The 21994-nt window shown below is 39.2% G+C and overlaps 2 protein-coding genes across 2 annotated transcripts; both read left to right on the top strand.

Moving 5' to 3' along the window:
• The first annotated feature begins 278 nt into the window (after positions 1–278).
• On the top strand, positions 279–8052 carry LOC106908241 (retinol dehydrogenase 8-like). Its single transcript, XM_014974285.2, has 6 exons — positions 279–601; positions 4933–5094; positions 5197–5376; positions 5541–5634; positions 6626–6809; positions 6901–8052. Exons 1-6 carry the CDS (start codon positions 496–498, stop codon positions 7126–7128), a joined length of 954 nt encoding a protein of 317 aa, XP_014829771.1. The 5' UTR covers positions 279–495; the 3' UTR covers positions 7129–8052.
• Positions 8053–9610: 1558 nt separating this feature from the next.
• On the top strand, positions 9611–20888 carry palb2 (partner and localizer of BRCA2). The gene is made up of 12 exons (XM_014974298.2): positions 9611–10057; positions 10133–10192; positions 11306–11465; positions 11583–12929; positions 14100–15427; positions 15534–15686; positions 16684–16766; positions 16986–17135; positions 17210–17326; positions 19774–19861; positions 19942–20132; positions 20225–20888. The coding sequence occupies exons 1-12, from the start codon at positions 9980–9982 to the stop codon at positions 20481–20483; spliced, it is 4014 nt and encodes a 1337-aa protein (XP_014829784.2). The 5' UTR covers positions 9611–9979; the 3' UTR covers positions 20484–20888.
• Positions 20889–21994: the final 1106 nt, after the last annotated feature.

Genomic DNA, 21994 nt, shown 5'->3' on the forward strand with positions numbered 1-21994 from the left:
TGTGCTTTTTTTCATTTATGTAGTTTATAATTTCTGTATGTATTTTGTATTTGGAGGTTATGCATGATGGATGGCTGTGTGTGTAGCAGCAGAACAAGGTCTGCTGATTCATTGAAGAATTACCACGGTTTATTTCTCTATGAAAAAATCCGTAACATAAGTTTAGAAAGACCTGTTCCTGGAATGAACATACTGCCCACTAGATGGCGGCAAATCTAAGGCTCTGCCACCCATACATTTCTAACTTTTTTCCTCTTTTTTTAAGCACCATCCCCGTGTTTCACCAATAAACACATTTGCCACACTGTCTGTTATGGAGGGACATCCCCTTAGGTAATCCTAGGATTGTTGTAGATTTTCACCCTGCCCATGTGACTCCCTCTCTGTGTGTTTTATCCTCTTACTGCAGCTCTTCGTCTCACTTCAGATTAGCATTGACTCTGCACTGGTGTCTGTCTTCTGGTCTGCAAAAAGAGCAGGACTGGCAGCTGAATTATGGTGAGTCCTGAACAAAAAGTGGTCCTGATCACTGGCTGCTCCTCTGGGATTGGCCTTAGGATGGCTGTGATGCTGGCCAAGGATGAGAAGAAACGCTATAACGGTAGGTATATGGATTGATGAGATCATTAGCAACTTAAATTCTATTGCTGTAGCATTTAAATATGTTATAGTTTCAAAGTATTCAAGAAAAGTAACAGATTATTGAAGGAACAGGAAAGAAATAGGATTAATGCACCTTCACTCTGCTATCCTCTTATTTCTCCACAACACATAATGGCCACCATGGTGTTCTGTTTAATAAACTTTCTGTTTTTGTTAAAAAAAAATCTGCAAAATCTGGATTATCAATACATGAACAATAAAAGCCAAGTTCTGATTGGACAACATCACCATTCCACAAAGTCAGAGTCCAAGTGAGATTAGTACAAGCTCATAACTGAGCAAATGTAAACATCAATGAAACTACAACCCATGTCTTCATATAATAGCCTGACACATATACTGTGTTATTATAAATATGATGACCTGAACTGTTGAAAACTAAAATATGTGCCAAGTATGTTTTTAGCAATGTTACACTTATTTAACTTATTTAGCAGCCGTTTTAACTGGATTGCATCTCATGCACAGCAACATTTAATGTCTAAAATTAAAGTGTAAATGAAGTCAACATTGAAACACATGTAACAATTGTTAGCATTTTTTTTAAAACATACTTCTTGCTAAAAATAAATGACTGGATATTAATTTTATTCCTTGTGGCCACAAAAACTTAATTCCACTATGACTGCCTTCCTGTGAGATTAAAATCCAAAGACAGTCTGGGATTTCTCCCCTTCACTCAGATTGTCTGTGGTTGATTTTTGACTGGGCCAATCAGTGAACAGAAGGAGATGTTGTGAACAATGATGTCAATTTTCTGCACTGTTTTAGAATTATAGTGCGCTATAATTAGTTTTAGTGATGGCAGCAGAGGAGGTGAACAAAGCCACTGAGTCCTTGTTGACCACACTTCCAAATATTGAATTAACATTAACAGCCGCCTCATTCAGTTCTGAGCTTCTCTCTTCACAGTGGAAGTTGGTCATTTACAGTGCAGGTAATTTCTGGTATACTTCATAGCATCAAACTGGCATATTACACATGTCAGAGGTAAAGTTTTAAACTTCAACAGAGTTCATGTCAACCAGCCTGGTAAAAACCAGCCCTTTGTACTACACTTTGCTTCGTACAGAAGGTCTGGGTTCTCTGCTGTTGAGAAACAATTGCTTCCTGGAGGCGTGAATTCTGTTGAGCTTTTAAATTTTACCCAGTGCCTCACTTTTGCCTGTGATTTGTGTAATGCGTCTGTTCAATGCTAAGAAGTTTACCGGAAATTGCCTGAACTGTACAGGAGACATGACATAATAGGTGAAAAGTTATTTGCAATGATTTCTCAAAGTATCAGTTTTTACATCCTGGTATTTTAACAGGCATTTATATTCTTTCAAGGGCCAATGTGAAGAGTCCCAATCAGTCAGATGAGCCAAGCAGAACCTTGCAGGCCCAGATTGAACGAAAGCTGCTTAGTTTAAATATGTACTCAGTTCAAATCCACCAGAACTAAGTTCATCAATAGTTATGTATGTGTCCCCATAATAGATTAGAGCTCGAAGGACATCATAATTCATTATTCAAATTCATATCAAACTGTTTCACAAAGCTATTAAGCAGTTCTTAAGTTCTTTTTTAAAGTAAGCAAGACCACAACACTTCAAGTATTCTGAATAGATCCTCTTTTATCTGCCATTTTTCACTCTGTAATGTTCTTAGTCCATTGTCATAAAATTTTCATAAAAACTAAAATAGAAAACTTGAATCAAACTTCATATTTACTGCAAACTGTTTATTAAATAGTTCAATTACTATAAAATTAGAAATAATCTTATGTCTTAAAATGAGTGAAAAATATAATTCTATAAATGTGTGATGAACCGAGTTGAAAACAGGAGGAGTCATAGAAATTATTAGAAAAATAGTTTATTATTATTATTATTATTATTATTATTATTATTATTATTATTATTATTATTATTATTATTATAACCCAAAGTATTAAATAACAAAGAAAGATATGAGCTCATAAAAGAGATCAAAGGAACAAAACTGAACTCAGGCAAAAAAAGTGCAAGCAAACATAACTGACCTAACAATGGAATGACACACAGGGTATATATACTGGCTGATCAGACCAATTAAGACACAATAGGGCTAACTAAACAGAATACAATTATTAACAAATAACAATACAGCTAAGTTTGGCTACACTAAACACCCAAAAATGAAAATCCAAAACTATTAAACCCTGAATACAAACATTTACTTAAATACAAAAACTTGTCTAAACAAATAAAATACAAATTCCCCCTGCCAGCAGGAACCAGTGGTGCAATCCAATCAGCATTTAAGCCTGCTGAGCGTTGGCCCCTTCTTTTGTCTGGCAACTCCATGGCAGGTAACTGGCAAGAAAACAAAAAGTTAATCTTAGGCAAAAAATTAACTTTAAGTTGATATAAATACACATATTAACCATATTAACTAAATGTGTGTGCTAACAAATAGAACAAATGTATCCAAATCAACTAATAAATGTTTTATTGAAACTAAAGTGTTTTGTGTTTGTGAAAAAGGTTGTGCAAAAGAAGAGTTACCGACTTAAGAGTGTGGCCATGAGTTTGGCCATCACAAATGTTACCTGACTGCCTGAACTGTTGAATATTTTGATAAAGCTCATAGTTTATCTAAATCTGAATAAGTGACCAGCGTAGGAAAAAGCTCCCTGCTCACTACTCCTTTCTGCCATCATTGCCTTGGTTCTAAAATAGTCTTTTGACTCTCACCTCTGGCAAAAGCCCTGCTTTGACTAATTATTCCTTGGCTTGTAGAGTTTGATTCTGGATCACAGGCTGAATGCGTCTGCACCACCAGTACATAACAACTAATACCTCTGTGTAATGTGGCTGCCTGAACAGAGCTGCTTATGCACACAGGAGCTTAAGATTTATTTTTACTATACTTGCTATGTTTAGCAGCAGTGATGTTCTATACCGTATTTGCACAACCATACACATGATCTGAAATGATTGGAGGCTGTTGGTGAGGTGTGTGTTTTGGGGTTAGGAGTGGATTAGGGAGAAGTGAGAGATGTGTGTGTAAGTTGTTGTGGTGAAGACTACAGCAGCACTCAAAGTGCTAAGAAACCATTTCATTTGTTGAGCAATACGTTTTGGCTGAATGATCCTGATGAAGACCATAAACCAAAACACATTGGTCTATGAATAATGTTGTTTCTTAGAACTTCCAGTGTTGCTGAAATCTTCACCTCTGCATTTTTTTTACTCTCCATACATCACGGGAGTCAGTGATGTTGTGCCAGAAACATTTTGGATTTTTGTCTAACTTGTTTCCAAACATGGACAATAAGTATATCATATAACAGGTCAAGTATGTTGTTAATAAAAATGGCTAACTCTGGCATGTTATGTCATGTGTATTGTCCCTTTTGAAATAAATGAACAACAATAAAAAGCGTGTTCTGGAGAACATACTATGTCTATTTCACAGAGACTGATTGTTTTCAAATCTGTTAATCATGATGATTTTCAACTTGTAGATATTAAAAACAACGTCAGATTAGAAATATTACACCAGACTAAAAAAATCATTTGTAATGCAGAAATCCAGACTTAATGAAAAATAATATTTTTTGTTGATATATTGTATTATATTAGTATATTATATACTGATATGTGGGCGGCTAGACTGGATGTGTTTATTGTAGAGGTTTATGCAGTGTTCATTATATAGATTTTTTTTTTGCCACCCCATCTTAGCTCTTGAAATATAATTCTTTCTTTAAATCAAATTAATTTCCAAAAAATAAGATCAGTCAGTTCAGAAACTTGGATGCATTATTGATACATTTTTGAAGTAAATTCACTAGTCATGAGGGTTTTTTTAACACCAAAAATGTGTAGTAAAAAAAACACACAAAAAAACATTAATATGTATCCATAAATATGTTCATGCTGTTTTTTTAAGTTTTTTTCAAGTGTTTTTTTATGTGCAGCTGTATGTTCAATAAACCCACCAACTTATGGATGAACTTAGTTTGACACTGAATGTCTAACCTCAGTTAATGAACCTGGGCAAGCTGCCGACTCGTCATTTATGTAAAGCCGTACCCCGAAGGTGTTGTGCTGTTAAAGCCTGTCCCAAACACAAATGGAAACCTGTCTGCAGACAAAAAGGATGAATGAATCAAGGATTGTACATAGAAACATTACCCCAATGGCATTTATAGAAGTTTCTCAAAAAATAAAGACTTTATTTCATAGCAGCTTGATCTTGAAAACTATAGGCCTATAAGAACATGTTTTTCCCCGTTTTCAGTAATAGCCACGATGCGTGACCTGAAACGAAAGGACAAGCTGGTAGAGGCTGCTGGAGATGCATATGGGAAAACTCTTTCTCTTGCTGTGCTGGATGTCTGCAGTGATGAATCTGTCAAACAATGCATAAACAGCATCAAAGATCGACATGTAGACGTCCTTAGTAAGTCAAATATGTGACATTTTTATCATTAAAACGTCTAAAATATGTGTTGATCATACAGTTGGACTCTCTTTATCTTCTGGTTTCCCTCATCCTTAACAGTCAACAATGCAGGTATTGGCCTGGTGGGTCCTGTAGAAAGCATTCCTATTGAAGAGATGAAGAAAGTATTTGAGACTAATTTCTTTGGAGTCATCAGGATGATCAAGGAAGTGATGCCGGACATGAAGCAGAGAAGAGGAGGACACATCATTGTAGTTAGCAGTGTGATGGGACTACAAGGTAAGTAGAGATGCTAACAGTCAACAATGTTGACAGAAAACAAATACCAGCTTTACTTTAAATGGGGTTTGGACAATGGACAAAGAGAAACATCAACAGATTAAGAGGCTAATATTATCCACTAAGTCTCTCCACAGACTGAAATTATATCTGTTTTTCTTCAGGTATTGTGTTTAATGACGTCTACGCTGCTTCTAAGTTTGCCATGGAGGGCTTTTGTGAGAGTTTGGCTGTGCAGCTTTTGAAGTTTAACGTCATGTAAGTATCATTGAAGGGATTTACTGTTTAATAGGGATTTACTGTTCCGTACCCACTTATGGAAACCCACTTTAATCATAGCTTATTAAACTTAATGTTTAATAAGTTTAAACAGTAAGTTATTGAACTTGCTGTTTAATAAGCTATGATTAAAATTCTCTTAAAGTATGCCTTTGGGGTCTCTTGCAAGAATCCTTTCTTAACATACATAATAGTGTATTTGCTGTTTGATGGCCAGTGAACTATACACTTCAGCATCTTACATGTTGTTTCTACACATCACAGTTTTAAAGCAACTTAGTATAAGTACACATTTTACATCCACATCTTTATTGAAAGTTGTCAATATAGTTTAATTTCTGTTTCTTTGCGATGTCTGCTGATTAGCTGCTTTAAATTGGGTCCAGACCAGAACAAAATCTTGGGAAATGGATGTCTTGAAAGGATACATCTGGAGGGATCCGGGATGTATCCGATGCAGATGAGAGAATCTGAGGTCCTGTCACACAGAAAGTGTGTTGGTGATCTCTTTACATTCTGACCCTTGTCTATATGGTCAGGAGAATCAGATAATCAGTGGAAGCACAGATCCACTGTTTCTCCTTTGAACAAACCAGACCAAGAGCTCAATGGGAGGACTATCTTCTCCTCCTGACTTGGATAAACCATGGATTCCCTAGAAGGAGTGAAGTGCTGGGAGAGGAATTTCTGGGTTTCTCTCCTGGACCTGTTCCTCCCACAGCAGACACACAGGTGGACAGATGGACCACCAGTAGAAAGAATGATGGACAGATTATATGTTTGCTACTGTTTTACACTTGCATATAACATTCAAAATGGAAATCACTGCTCAAAAGTTTCATAACTTATCAGTATTTAATAACATACAATGTTGAGGATTTTAGTTTTTAAGTGAATATACTGCATTAATGCATAATTGTTTCCATGGTTGAAATCTTCTCCTTCTCTTACTATACCTGATTTATCACAGCCTGTCGCTGATTGAGCCAGGACCGGTGCACACAGAATTTGAAGCAAAGATGATTCAGGATGTGAAACAGAAGGAATATCCTGGAGCCGATCCCGATACTGTGCATTACTTCAAGAACATCTATCTTCCTTCTTCTGTGGACATTTTTGAGGCACTTGGACAAACACCTGATGACATTGCTAAAGTAAAATTATTGTATCTTTACATTTCACTCTTTAACAGCACCACTCTGTTTGAACATTTAAATGTATGCAAATGTATTTTCTTTTTTACAGTGCACCAAGAAAGTGATCGAAGCAAGTCGACCCCGCTTCCGTAACCTGACCAATCCGCTGTACACGCCGATAGTAGCACTGAAGTACGCCGATGAAACTGGAGGGCTGTCTGTTCATGCTTTCTACCACATGCTCTTCAACATGGGGCCTCTGATGCATGTCAGTATGACTGCCATAAAGTATCTAACCTGTGGATGTCTGAGGAGAAGGACAATTTCACCAAACTAAAAACCAATGTGATTTGCTAAGTACTTTCTCATGAACACAACCTATTTTAAACACTTCACAGTCCAAGATCATGCTTACTGTAGTAGATGGTTTCAAAATATTATCCTGTGTATAACATTTTATGTGTGTTTAGAGACAGGATTGGGGTTGAATCCGACAAAATGAGTCATTATCTTCAGTGCCAAATTAATACGGTTTGGTAAAATTTCTTTAAAAAAAACAAACAAACAAAAAACACAATAAATGAAGCAACCAGATTGATGTGACTAATGAAGACATTTGAAATATATGTGGCAAATGCTGCAACATTTACAAAAGACAATTATAAACACTATAGCATTATAGATTTTAAGAAAGAAGTTAATTATGACAAGTTTTATGACATGAAAAACAGATATCAGCAGGGATTATGAACAAAAAGGGAAACAAACCGCTGCAGCTGTTTACTATCTGAGATAGTAAGCAAGAAAGATGAAGGGTTCAACAAGGGAACATATGGGAGTATAGAATAGGAAGTTTTTAATCTGTTGTTTTTTGTTTTTTTTTTGTAAGTTTTTAATCTGTTTTCTGCAAAAAGTTTTGCACACATTTAGATTCTGACCAGCATTGTTGTGATGTTGTTGATATTTAATAGCTGCAATACTTTCCGTACCCACTGTAGGTAGCCCAGCCTTAATCATCATGACTGTAGCAGTTTATATTTGCTGAAACCATATACAATGTAAAACAAGACAACAATTGACATTTTAACAAGACAGTTAGAATTAAATATCTTATAGATAGCTATATAGCTAATATTACTAAAGGTGTTTCAAACATTGTGTATTTGTTTTTCACATTTCTACATATATGTGAATGCATCTATAATTGTGACCCTGTGTGATACAAAGAATACTCCTAATAAACTGAAACTTGTGCACCTGATTCTTGATTTTAAAAAAAATATTTGAGGTTGCATGTTGTGTTCGACCCTCCAAAATGAAAATGTCAAATTAATCAATAAAAACCAAAGGACTATGGCATTGGACAGATGTAACCATGAGACGGAGCGACAGACACAGTTAAAGTTACTGCACAAAATGGTGTGCAAGTCAGATTCCGTTCCAAGGGTTTGATGTCACGCTGAGAACGCTCTGCTGGGATACGTTGAGGCATTAGAAGCAAAAGGCTCTGCAGTTTCATAGGAGGACGCTAGAGGGAGCTGTAGCTCCCACTGGAAAAGTCATAGCACCACCAAGAAAATATCAGATGATTAATTTATTTTTCACCGCAGTTAATATTTTTTATTATGCGTTTGTTGTGGCATTTTTCTTGCAAAACACAACAAATAAAAAAAGTGATTGTTGTTGAGTCAAAACAAAATCTCATCTCACAAGAGAAAATGATCTTATAAGCCTATTTCCCTTTTTAATTATTTGTACTGTTTGTATTTGTATTGTGATTTAGTTAAGCATACATAGAGAGGCTTAGGGTGTGGTGCGCATAGACGTAATATAAGAGTAGACGCCTCATGGACCGCTCTCGCCTATTGTCGCTGACGAGATTTAGGGCGGCCATCTTAGAGCGGTCCACCACGCCACTCAGCGTTAAGTGTTTAGCAGGCACAATGACGTATCAGCGCATTTAATTGATCATAACACGCTTTTTTGTTACTGAAAACCATATTCAACCATCTATCAAAGCTACATTCATAAACAATTGTATTTTTAAGTATGTTTTTAATACATAGTTCATCATATTTAAATATTCTTAGTGGCTATAGCAATAGAATAGGAATGGAATATTCTGATATTGATGTATGAAGAGCATATTACAAAGCACACAGCCGTTCATAATTTATTTAATAAATTATTTAGTAATATCAATACATATTTATATAACTATACAAACACAAATAAATAATGATTAATAATGGCACAAATAAATAATGATTAATACTGAATAATATATATTGGATGTTTATATGTATTTATGTATGTATGTATGTATGTATGTATGTATGTATGTATGTATGTATGTATGTATGTATGTATGTATGTACATACATATAGATATATGTTTTTCAGCCGACGAGTTCTAGCTTCAGAGTGATTCAGCAGCTGAGATTGAGTCCAAAATCCGATGCGAGATTCATCCGTGCTGCAGTGAATCCGTCTCTCTTTAAAGATATTTCCCTCTTCTTCCTCACATCGTGTCTTTAGGAAACCTTCAAAACAAAAACGGAAGATTTGGGACGTATCTTACTTTTGACACTCACATCATTAGACCATCGACTAATGATGAACAACAATATCCCTCAGTGTTGAGGCATCTTCTATTGTTTTGGTTGAGCAAAGTAGGAGGGATGACCGCTCCAAGATGGCCGCCGTATTTCCTGCGCCGAAGCAGCCAATGCGGCGTCTTTACTCTTATATTATGTCGGTGCGCTTGTTGTCACCGCGCTTACGTCTTACGCATATGACGCCGATCGAGTCATCTTGACTCCATTCCTGATGCCTGTTTGAGTAGCGGGAAATTAGAAGTAAATCAATACCTGGATAATCGAACAGTGAAGTAAACTTTCATAAACAAGCTGATGGCAGAGTTCAAATTGAACTCTTAACTTTGACATGTCATAATCGGCAAGTTTACTTTTATATGCCTTTGTCTGTAGGCATATTTAATTGTTGCTGTTGGTTGTTAAAGTTAAAGTTCGCAACAAACGTAATACGTTGCCTTTAGCTTGTTATTATTTACCCTAACGGCGTAGATAAGTATAATTAGAATATGTTTATAGCCGTATAACACCGTGACAAATCAGCGTTAGCTGGTGGTATGTACGGTGTTTGTCAGGTTGTGTTTGTTGAGGAGGATGGATGCCAATATTGGTAATATTCTGCACAGTGAGGAACAGCTGAGGAACACACTGCAATGTGATGACAAGGAAAAGGTAACTTAACATTCTCTTCACACTCGAGTTAAATGATATTCAGCTACATTACTCATTTGTATTATTCCTTCTCAGCTCCGTAGAAAACTGGCATATTTACAAAGGGAGTATCTCAAGACAGCCCAGAGACTAAAGGTGAGACGCGTATTCTTTTTCTACACTTTAAAAAAATGTAACAGAAATCAGAAGTAAATATGAAAGTGACATCACTCTTTCCAATAATGCAGTGCCTTGCAAAAGTATTTTTTTACAATTCACATTTTGTTTCATACGGGCGAGATGCGGGGTCACCCTGGACAGGTTGCCAATCCATTGCAGGACAAAACAGTGACAAACACACTCACAACTATGGAGAATTTAGACAGTCATTTCTTTGGACTGTGAGAGTTAAGACCTTTTTGCTGCAAGGCAACAGTCCTACAAACTGTGCCATTTTACAGACTAGATAATTCATTTGATAGAATATTCAACACATAAAATGTTCACTGAACTACCGATGCAGAGTTGCTCTGCATTCTGGGGGATGTAAACAGAGGAACGGTTTTAGCTGCTCAACCTGGCAAGGTTGGTAGCATCAACAACAAATGATGATGCCACCACTCTTTGGTTACCTAGCAATAACTTGTTGGACTTGTGCAGCAGCAGTTTCAGGTTTCACCACCAACTGCTTAAACATAAGCAATTATGAGTCAGTTAGTTGCCTGCACATTATGTAGGGATATTGGAGTAAAGGAGCTGAATATTATGACACTTAAAATTGGTGATGTTTTGTGATCCGATGTTTTTTTTTTCTTTTTGTTTTTGTCTAGTTGGATGATTTTATTAGACAAGAAAAGTTATGAAATGGTGAATCAGAATACATTTTTCTAATAAATTTTATTAGCGAAAATAATACATAATTTTTGTGGTTAAAACAAAAATCAATGAAACCAGGCCTGTATGAAACAGATTTTGATTTTAACATTTAATCAAACTTTCTTTAATTTCTTTTCACACACAAAATGAAGAACTAATTGAAGTTGTGTGAATAAGAGGTAGTGTGAGAACATGTCTTTAGCATTTCAATAAATACAAACTCCAGTTCTAAGTAGATGGCAGTGAAAAACAACGTTTGTTGGACAGAAGCTAAGCACTGATACAAGTGCGATGGGGCAAAAATGCCAATTGTCAGCTATGAGACACATTGCTGCTTTATCAAGGGAAATGGAGGAAAAGTTTTGTTTTAAGCTCATGTTGTTTCTCACGCAGCGTGCTGAGTGTGTGGATGCGTTGAAGAGGCATGTGAAAAACAGGATTTCTCTGCAGAAAGACCTGAACAATCCAGAGATTCCATCTAATGCCTGCATTACCCCCTCCTCATTCACATCTAACACAAACGATGCAACTCCAGGTTCACTACGGTGTCAAGGTAAGTCTGACTCAATGCTATATGAAATCTCTCATTTTACACTCCTGTAATTTCATTGGCATTGCAGTTAAACCTGTACAGAAATGAACTGACGAGTACTAATCTGATGTTTATCAGGTGCAGTAGAATCCAGTACAATCAGGAGACAACAGGCAACACGATTCTCACTTTCTGGAGATCGGACTTCTTCCAAAACCTCAGATCTCAGTAGTGACGTCGCTGGCAGCCACAGACCCAGCCCGGCCTTGCGCCTGCGGTCGAGACGCAGCCGCTTGCGCTGGGAAAAGAGGAGTGCCAACGCTCCCGAAGGCTCAGCCCAGCGACAGCAGGAGCTGACAGGAAACAGAAGACCTGGAGATGAGGAGCAGACGATCAAAGACGAAGATGTCTTCATTGAAAGTGAGGAGCTGTTTTCTGATCCAGAATCTGAGTCCCCCTCTCTGCTACTCACACATTGGAGCACGCAAGAACACACCAAACCTGGGGACAAAACAGGAAATGGGAATCAAAGATCCCAGGAAGAAACAAGGGAAAAAATTGGTCCAGAAGTTGATGGAAAATGCAGTAGACCTGCTTTAACAACAGAGAGTAGAGGACAAAATACTAGAGAAAACAGTTTAATAAATAAGATGGGAGAAGATGGTGTCAGTCAAAGCCAAGTGAGAAAACCAGTGGCATGTGAAGAGGGCAGCCATGATGGAGCCCAGATGACAGCAACTGAAAAACATGAGGAATCTGTAGAAATAATAGAGGAAAATAATCGGACCACAGCAGACGAGAACGCTGTACATCTCCTAGACTCCTGCACATTAGTGGAAGGACTACTTTTCCCTGTAGAGTACTACATTAGAACCACAAGGCAGATGACGCTATCCCAGACCCAGCCAGATGTCCAGGCTGTCATAATGTCCCAGCTGAGCGCAGGGCGACAACGCAGGAGTCGAGGCCGCAGCAGGAGGGCGAACCAGGACGTACAGCGGTCAGACCGGCACACTCAGACGGATTCACCCTCTTCCACAATTCCGTCCACATCTGTGGATTCTCTGAAGCCACCCAACACTTCCAAAGATTGTTCCCAGAGTTCCAGTGACTTTTCTGCCTCTGGCATTTCGGAAGCTCCTGTTTCGCTTCGGGGCCCCGGCGTCCGTCCACCCAAAGGGACAAGGAGAGGCAGAGGCAGGGGAAGACCTCCGAGACAACAGCTTCTTAAAGAAGGATGTAGCCTGACCTCAGGAGGTCTCCAGCCCCCCCTCAGCCCTGCACCGGCTACCCAGTCGATCCATCAAGCCGATGAGACAAACACCGAACCAGTGTTATTCCGGCAGACTCCTACCCACAGCTGTCCAGCCCAACCTTCTTCTTCAGTCAGTGGAACTCCAGTTGGTTTTACTGCTGAACAACAGGAGAAAGTCTATCCTATCTTTCTGAAGAGCAGCACCAGCAGACCCCAACAGATGAACACAGGTAGACCTGGGGTACACACACATTCTGACCTGGGGTACACACACATTCTGCTTCTGCAGACTGATGGTATTTTATTGAAGTAAAATTATTTGGCTGTGTTATTTTTAAGATTTTTGTTGAAATAAGATATTAATTCTCTAATATTAATTTATCTTTCAAAGTGGGTCTTCGAGGGCCGGCATCCTGCATGTTTTAGTTCTCTCCCTGGTTTAACGCCCCTGGATCAAATGATGGCTCATTAGAGGCCTAAGAGGTAAAGGTTGTAACTACCACGAAGGAGAGAACTAAATCGTGCAGGATGCCGGCCCTCGAAGACCGACTTTGGACACCCCTGTTCTAAGTGGAACACTGGTGGTATCCTTTGGAAACTCCATGTTGTTCTCCCTTTCTTTTCTGCATTGCCAAACATTGTGCATTACAAGAGGGAAGAATTGTCAAAGCCAGCTGTTTTCATCATGAGAGCTTATTTTCAGTAATGAAGCTTAAGTAGACAATGTATTGAAATGGAAATCTGTGATTATGGGGGTATTTTTCTGCCATAATTCGAAAGCTTCTAAAATCGATAGTAGCCACACATTAGCACCCACTAGAAGGAAACCAACACACCCAGTACAACACTTTCATTCTATTGGCTGAGAGGTTGCCAGGTGACTGTACTTTTCTGTTCCAAGCTCCAGCAGAAAATGGTTTGCAAGAAGAGAATTGATCCGAGCAGAGACAAGTTTTGAGAGCGAGGAGAAAGGTTTGAGAGAGCACAGTGAATATTTGAAAGAGAGCAGAGGTTTTGAGTTCAAGCATTACAAGTTTTGAGAAGAAAGACATGAAGTCCTGCTTTCAGTGTGTGCTCTTGAATTATGGCAGAAAGATTGACCCATAAGAGGCTTCCTAAAAACACAAAGGATAAAATGCATTATATGTTATATTTTTCTCCATATTGACCTGTGACCTCTGTCTGCTGTGGTTCGAGCTGGATTTTTAAATGTTGGAACACTTTTCAACATCTGACAGTTGAGTATCTACATGCCCTGGTCAAATGTAGATACTCAACTCTGTTTTAGTCACGCTGTCCTCATTAATTACGATCATCATTTTATTTTTACATGATTGTTTTTGTTGTTTGTTTTCTTAATTTCATAATCTATTTTTTCTTCTATAACTTGTGTCCTGCAGGCTCATCAGACTCTCAGGCTCTTCTCCTGCCCTCCTCCTCTTCATCGTCTCAGACAGCTCAGCTTTCTCTTCCCTGTTTGATCAGCCGCCTGAAGAGCCTGGACATCCAGCAAGATTTTCACCTCCCTGATGATCAGTTTGCCTCTTTGAAGCTGCATAAGCTCCGTCAAGTTGCCGTGGAATCAACCCCGTCACACAACACACGTAGACGCTCCAGCTGCCGGCGCAGCGCCGTTGATCTGCTGATGCCCTGTTCCCACCCACTCAATTCCACATCTACCATCAGAAATTCTACCCGTCCAAACAAGAGCGAGCGAACATCTCCACAGCAGACACAATGCACAGTTACAGATCATTTGATAGGCACGTTGTTAAATGAAGAGCTTTGTAACCCAAGTATTCCAGAAACAAATGCAGAGCTCAGTGCGGACGCTCTCAACACCTCAGCAGAAGCTGTTTCAGTGGTGCAAGGGTTTACTGAAGAGCTTGATGCTGGAACTGAAAACTGGGCGGCCCTCAGCATTACATGTACATCTATAAGCACAGATGAACCACAGGGTCTGGTGGACCAAACACCACACAAAGAAAATGATGTTCAACTTTCAGATGAGCCAGAAGTTGAGCATTCTGAACATGAAAAGCAACCCTCTTTAGAAGAGCTCGGACTCATAGATGGACGCATCACTCAGATGCTTTCCTTTGATTTCTCTGAAAGTAAAGCAGCAGAGGAAGCTCCGGCCAGCTGCACTGACAGCACTGCAGCAAACCCTCCTGTAAATAACCCAAACCCACAGTATCCTGCAGAAGATTTTGCAGAACCTACTAAAACAGACTCTTCTGAGGACGGAACGATTAAAAGTAAAGCCTCTCAGTTCTTGTTTAAGTCTCCTCTGGATGCAATGGGGTGCCCCTGTACAGGCCTGCCATCCGTCTACCATCCGTCACCCACTCTAGCTACCAGTCCGGTCCTGCCCTCCCTGGGAATCACCCCTAATGCTGCTCGCCTGCCTTCTGACTCCTCTCCCTCTGCTCCTCCTCTCTGCCTGCCTCCGTCTCCCAGCCCGTCCACCCAGGATCTGTCTCCTCTGGATCTTTGTCCTGGTGCATCCATCACCTCCCTCCCTTCCATTCTTCCTCCTCCCTCTCTCTGCAGTCAGCTTCAGGATTTATCAGACCCTCTGGCTCCAAGAGATCAGGGTGACAGAGAGGAGCCTGACGACTGCCCGACTCAGTCCAGGATCCAACTGCAAGGCTCGGCCGTGGAAGTGGGAATAACGACAGACGGACCTGCAGAGAAGTTCTTACTGAGGTGCACACACACACTGGAGGTAAAATTTGTTCTTTGTTGCTTTGCTTTTTACTTACTGAGTAAAAACATTGTGGGCATCCTCTTGAGCTGCGTTTTGTGGGGTAAGCAGTGTTTGTGCCTGCCAGGCGCCAGCAGGGGGCTCTCTGGTGGATGTGTGCTGTGTGTCAGACCCATCAGCCGGTGTGTGTGTCGCAGCAGCAGGAAAGTGGGCAGTGTGCCTGTGGAGCCAGACTTCAGAATGTAACTGGAGCCTCAAACACACCTGGACTTTCAGTGAGGTGACTTCTTCTGTTTGTTGTTTTTAGGCTTCTTATTTCACAACAAATGTTGTCTTCAATTCAATCACAGTTCATGTCCCAAGGATGTTTGTTTGGCGGTTCTTAATGTTTTGGTTATAGTACCAAACATAGTACCTCTAGTACCTTTTCCTTTCACTCAACTTTCCATTATTACGCTTGGATAGAGTAAAGGGGGGATCAGGGTCTCTGATGGGCGTGTGATCGACTACCAGTCAAATTTATCAAGTTTCTTGATAAATTTGACCACCACTTGCATTTGGTTCAAATTATTCTTGTCATTTCTTATGTAAAATATGTTATTACGTAACTGGTTAATTAGGAAAAAATGATTACACTGGAAACACATGTCTTTGTAGTGTTTCCCGTAGGAACTTGACTTTGAGGGCCGAATAGATTGATCAGCCCAATTTCTTTAATTTTGGGTGATCAACAATTGTTCGATGTCACAACATATTTAAGAAAGACTCAGATTCAAACATTTTTTTTATTTAAATCCTTATTCTTCTCAGTGGTTTTTTTCTTAAAACTTCTGTTCAGCTGCTTTTTATTTTTTGTAAAGAAAGAAAGAAGACTGAGAACCATCACTTTCTGTGTCCGAGCAAAACCCAAAAGTAAAAACATAGAGGTGGACCTGGTGACCCAGACAAACAGAACAAAAGGCACAGAGGGGCCAGCAAAACTACTGCTAATACCAGATTAAACAGAAACATCCAAAAAGAACTTACTGCAAAAGAAATAAGAGGAAACATGACAACCAGTGGCTCCTGTGACAGAAATGGCTTCTGACAGGATCTGGCTTTACTTACATAGGCTAATAAAATCAATAATATTAACTGTGAACTGCTTCAGTTGCTATATTGTTGTTTTAGCTGATTAAAACATTTTGTTGTAATTTAATGAGCTGAAGAAATACAAGGTACTAAGAAAATCCTAAACATTTCTTGATTCAGACATGGAATATGTTTTGTGTTTGCAGCCTGTGATAAACGTGTTTCCTGTCCCAGACTCAGCAGGCCTGATATTGGTGTCTCTTGGTCAGCTGGAAATAAGACAGCTGAGGTAATGCTCTGTATTTTAATATTGTGATCTGAATTGTTGATAAAAAAATTAAGCTACATTTGATATACCTCAGAGTAACGGCACAACCAGCTTAGCTGCGTTTCAATGTGTAGTCAGACAAACCAGTGGGAAATTTCTGAGAAATACTCGGCCTTGACATAAAGGTGCTGATAAAGCAGTTTATCAGTTCATCAGTATATAAACTGTTTGTTTTTGCAGACTCCTGTCCTGTTGCAGCCTCAGGCAGACGCTGATACTTGAGGACATCATCCAGGCAGTGGCTGGCTTATTCAGCTCCAGAGTGGTTACCTCCTCCGACTCGGCCGCAGGCTCCACTCTGCAGGTGTTTACCCTGTCAGACAGCATCAGGTAAGGAAGAGTCTGCCTCGTCTCTTGGCACTGACGCACAGGCTTTTTAGTTTCTCAACTTGTGTGTCTGTCAGCTTGCTGACTCCTCAGCCTCTCGTGTCTCCTGGTGTTTGTGTGAGCGCCCTCGCTCCAGTAGAGGGGCTTCCTGACGCTCTCATCGGCACAGATGAAGTAGGACATCTTTTCATCTGGTAAGTGATAGTAGAATGAAGCTTGGCCAAATCATGGTTTAGAGGATGAGCACCTAACACTGTGTGACCAATTTAAAAATCAACCATAATCGTTTTTTGGAATTGTAATTTTAATGCCAAACTCTTCAATATAACACTCGGTTTTTCTGTGCGTGTGTGTGTGTGCGTGTGTGCGTTTGTTTGTAATACCTTGTGGGGACGATTTTCCTGACATATACTCCGTTGTGGGGACCAATCGCTCTTCGTGGGGACCAGGCTCTGGTCCCCACGAGGGGAAACCCTGTTTATGGGTCAGGGGTCAGATTTAGGGCTAAGGTATGAATTGAGTTTTGGTTAGGGTTAGGGGTAGGTATGTGATGGTTAGGGTTAGGAAAAGGGTAAAGGTAAGGTTTAGGCTGTAGAAATGAGTTTTGGTGAGGGTTAGGTATGTAATGGTGAGGGTTAGGTTTAGGGTTAGGCTGTAGAAATGAATGGAAGTCAGTGGAAAGTCCCCACAAATGATTTTCTTTGTGTGTTTTTCCATTTTCCTTTCTTGTTTGTGTCATTCCTTCCTCTCACTCTTTTCTACCCTCTCTTCTATCATTGTGTCCTTTCTACCTTCCATATTTCCAGTTTCTTTTCTTTCCTTTTCCATACCCCAGAGTAGAAAGTTCAGGTGAAATTTGTAAACTTCTTGCATATGCAGTATTTTGAAATATCTAATAATGACTGAGAATTCTGGAAAGTTGAGTTTGGAAAATCGTGAAGCTTGGCATGTTGTGTAGGATCTTCTAAACTGATGGGATCATTGCAGTTTTTCTCAGTCACTTTGGTGCATTTCTCAGAACAGAATTAAAATTCTCCAAACTATTTGTTCAATCTTCAAATCATTGTGTCGCTGGTTCACATCAAAAAATCAGTTTCTTGCGTCTTTCAACAAGTTGCGAATGCTTTTGTACATCATACAAATGATTATGTACACGTATCTGCTTTTTCCTACATTTTCAGTTGCTAGTGTCATATTGATCAAAATTTATTATACGAGTCTGTTGAATTGTCTCAAACTCCACAACATTTAAGCATAACTTTGTGTAAGTTTTAACATGAAATTTGCTTTATCAGGTTCTCATAATATATCAAACATATTTCTATACATTACCATTAGACATTTTTCTAAATCTGTCCTGAACTGGTAAATTGCTCCCAGGTGAATCCAACCAGATAAATGTGTGATAGATTGAAGGTTCATCTCATGAACCATCAGCTGGCAGATAAATAGTGTATGTAGCGAGAGTACAACACGATGTTACGTTTATGACAATGGAAGGACAAGGAGTTGGAGAAGAAGAAGAGGAGTGAGGAGGCAAAAGAGAGGAAGAGGCTGAGGACATAATGCCAGTTTCCATCAGGTAATGATGCTGATGGAGCTCCTCTCACACTTCTCTTCATTCCTTATCTCCATTGAAGAATTTTTTTCTCATGGAGATGGAGATGGAAAGTAGAGGAAGACTGAACTGTAATTCCTGCCACACTGAATGGGCCGTTTTCCTTAAGGGGATTGATATTTTCCTCTTGTTACTTTAGATGTTTTTTCTTTGTGCTCTGCTTTCTGTATCACAATGACATGGTCTGTCAATAAATTGCAGTAAAGTCAAATAAGTGAATCTTGTCCAGTCTCTTGCCCATTGATCTCCCACAATTATAATTTACAAAGTTTGTCTTCACAACATCCATCACTATAGAACATCCCACTGTCCTATGGACAACATGGCTAATCAATTTGACTGTCTGGTCTGTACACTATGAAACAAGAACTTATTGTTTTGAGGCACTGATATGGTCTTTGATGCAAATATTTAATTTTGAGAGATGAACTAAGGATTTCAAGGAGGAAATTAGATTTTGCCGATGATCCATGTTGTTTTGCTGTTTGTACGAATCATTTTGAGAAATGCACTTAACCATTTGACAAATGTCGAAAATGATATGAGAAATCCACCAAAGCGATTGAGAAAAACTGTAATAATAAAAGCAAACTGGGTCTGCACTGGAGGAGCTGCAGAGCTTCACAGCTCAGGCGGAAGAACATATTAAAAGGACTGTGATTTTGTGATTTGTCAAAGTAACACTGCACATCATCACCCTGTCGCTACTGAGACACTTGACGGTGGCAGCATCATGCTGTAGAGTAATGCTTATACAACAGGGAGAAAAACGCTGGGCAGTTTATGTAAAGATTCATGGAGATAGTAACAGAGCAATCCTGGAAAAAAAGTTTTGGAGGCTGAAATGTCTTCAGACTGAGGTGAAGGTTGACCTCCTAGCAGGATAACAAGCCTAAACATACAAAACGGGGTCCGTTTGATGGTTCAGATGAAAGTCTGATTTTAAATCCAATTGAGCATCTGTGGCAAGGTGTTTTCCATACAAGTTTACTGATTTTGAGCTATTCCATTTGCTTGTTGAAGGAATTTAAAGAGTGGCCATCTGCTGAGCAGAGTGCTGCTTGAAGACAGTTTATCCAACACATCCTGTCTCAAAGGTTACTCCTACTGTGTAAGTAGCCAACATCTCTTGAAATGATTGAGTCACTTAAATCCTGGGTGGTAACTTTCTGTGTGTTTGATGTTGTGCAGGGAGTGTTGTTGGTCCTGCTGCAACATCAGTTTCTAAGCTCCCTGGACCAAGAGGAGAAAAAGGCAAGAGAGAAATGCTTGCTTTCAGAGAGGTCGAAGCCAGCTCTGTTCTCTTTAGTCGGCATCAACCCTCTAAGTGGAAGATCTGTCTTATCTACTTGGCTGTATCCTCCGGATGGCTGGACTGGCAGGTGAGACGAAGTCAGACGGAGAACAAGGCTTGTGTAAGTTTGTTTATTACACATCCAGGTAATGCACACCACTTCTTCCTTTGCCCTGCAAGGCTTTGTGAAGTGGACGTTAACCGCAGCAGCGTGGTGGGCCTGAGTCAGAGCGGCTGCGTCTGTGTGTGGGAGCTCGGAGAAGGGGGGACGTCCCAAATGATGGAGGCTCAGGAGGACGGGTACTGGCAACTGGCTCGTTGGGGGCACGAGGACACCCTGGTGATCGGGCATCAGAACGGAGACGTCTCTTTATATCCCTACGGCGTGAGGCCGACTAAGAAAGGTGCTAAAGCTGACGCTGAAACTCCACCATTGTGAGAAGGATGCAAACATTAATGTAATGCAACATTAAAGTAGCCAACTTAAACCCGTCATCAGCCGAGGGCATTCTAATGTAACTAGTTGCATTTACTGAATTGTCTCTACACTATCCAGATTGCTGTAGTTATTGGTAACTGATGCATTTTAATGCTGTGAACTGAGAACATCCCATAAGCAGCAAGAGGAAGCTCTTTTTACTGCATATATAAAACACAGTAAACCAGTTTGACTGAAGATCCTTTTAAAGCTCTGTCCCTTGTTAATTTTAGTACAGCTGCTGTTTTAACTGTTTTTTTTTTTGTTTTGTTTTTTTATTTTGTGGATGAAAATTGTTATATAAAAAGGAACAAAAAAAGAACTGTTAGTTTTTGTTAAAATTTCTATTAAACATTTTTGATGGTTTATTGTTTAGTGTCTGTTTTCTTCTTCATTTCCAAACAAGATTAAGTCAATAAAATTTAAATAATGCTTTAACATATAAATTAAAGGTGAAAAGTCACTTCATATGAACATTAGTAGCTGTCTGGCCCCATTAGCTTCTGCACAACAATTTACATTTTTCCCACAACTCCAAAGCAGTCAAGATGAAAGATAGCTTATAATCAACACTCGTTTTCAGTTTTTGTGCCCCTGGTGACTTTATTTTGGAGGTGACAGACAAAATGGACATAAAACCATTGAGTGAGTGGCAGTGGGAACTGAACCCAGGATGGCTGCAGTCTGGGCTGGCAGCTGTGTTGGATCCATTCTGATCAATGTCCTCAGTCTTGGTTTCATTTTTTCATTCCTTTTCTGTATAATCTGATCAGCAGGGACATGGACATGTTTAAGAATATATTTCTAATACATTTATTTTATATATATATCTAATTTTATTGATATTATTGATAATTTTATTGGAGTATTTTTGAGATATCAAAATCTCCACTCAATAATATATAATAATAATAATAATATATATAATATAATATATTATAATAATATATTATTAGGTAGAACATTAGTAGTTACAACTAGGGAAAGTTGCAGCAGCATTCCGTTAGGTAGAGCAGAAAACACTATTGCATATTCTCCTGGTTTAGCAGGCCAATTAAATTTGCATTTAAAAAATCATTGTAAGAAAGGAGATTCCCTTCATGCTTTGCCAGTGCAATACCGTGTTCCATTCATTTTACATAAAAAAGCATATAAAAATATTCCCATTATTCAAAATATAACAGCTAGTAGGAGAAAAGTTATGCTTGTAGATAGGTTTCTAGACCAGAAGAGCTTGTATACGGAAAGAAGAAGAACTTTTCTGATAAACTTTTCCATCTTTCCCTTTCCCAAATACACTTGTGTTGTGCAACCATTTTCCCTTCCGCGCAACACCCATGTCCGTTTACCGGTTCCGGGACCTGAGAGTCATTACATTCAGAAATAATGAGATATAAAACAGGCTGTAATGCCGAAAATGATTAAATGTTACAAGTCATACACAAGTAATATTGGAACAGATACAGAGTGTC

Source organism: Poecilia mexicana, unplaced genomic scaffold (assembly GCF_051168715.1).
Source record: "Poecilia mexicana isolate PSO_F unplaced genomic scaffold, ASM5116871v1 scaffold_2, whole genome shotgun sequence".
NCBI classification, from domain to species: Eukaryota; Metazoa; Chordata; class Actinopteri; order Cyprinodontiformes; family Poeciliidae; genus Poecilia; species Poecilia mexicana.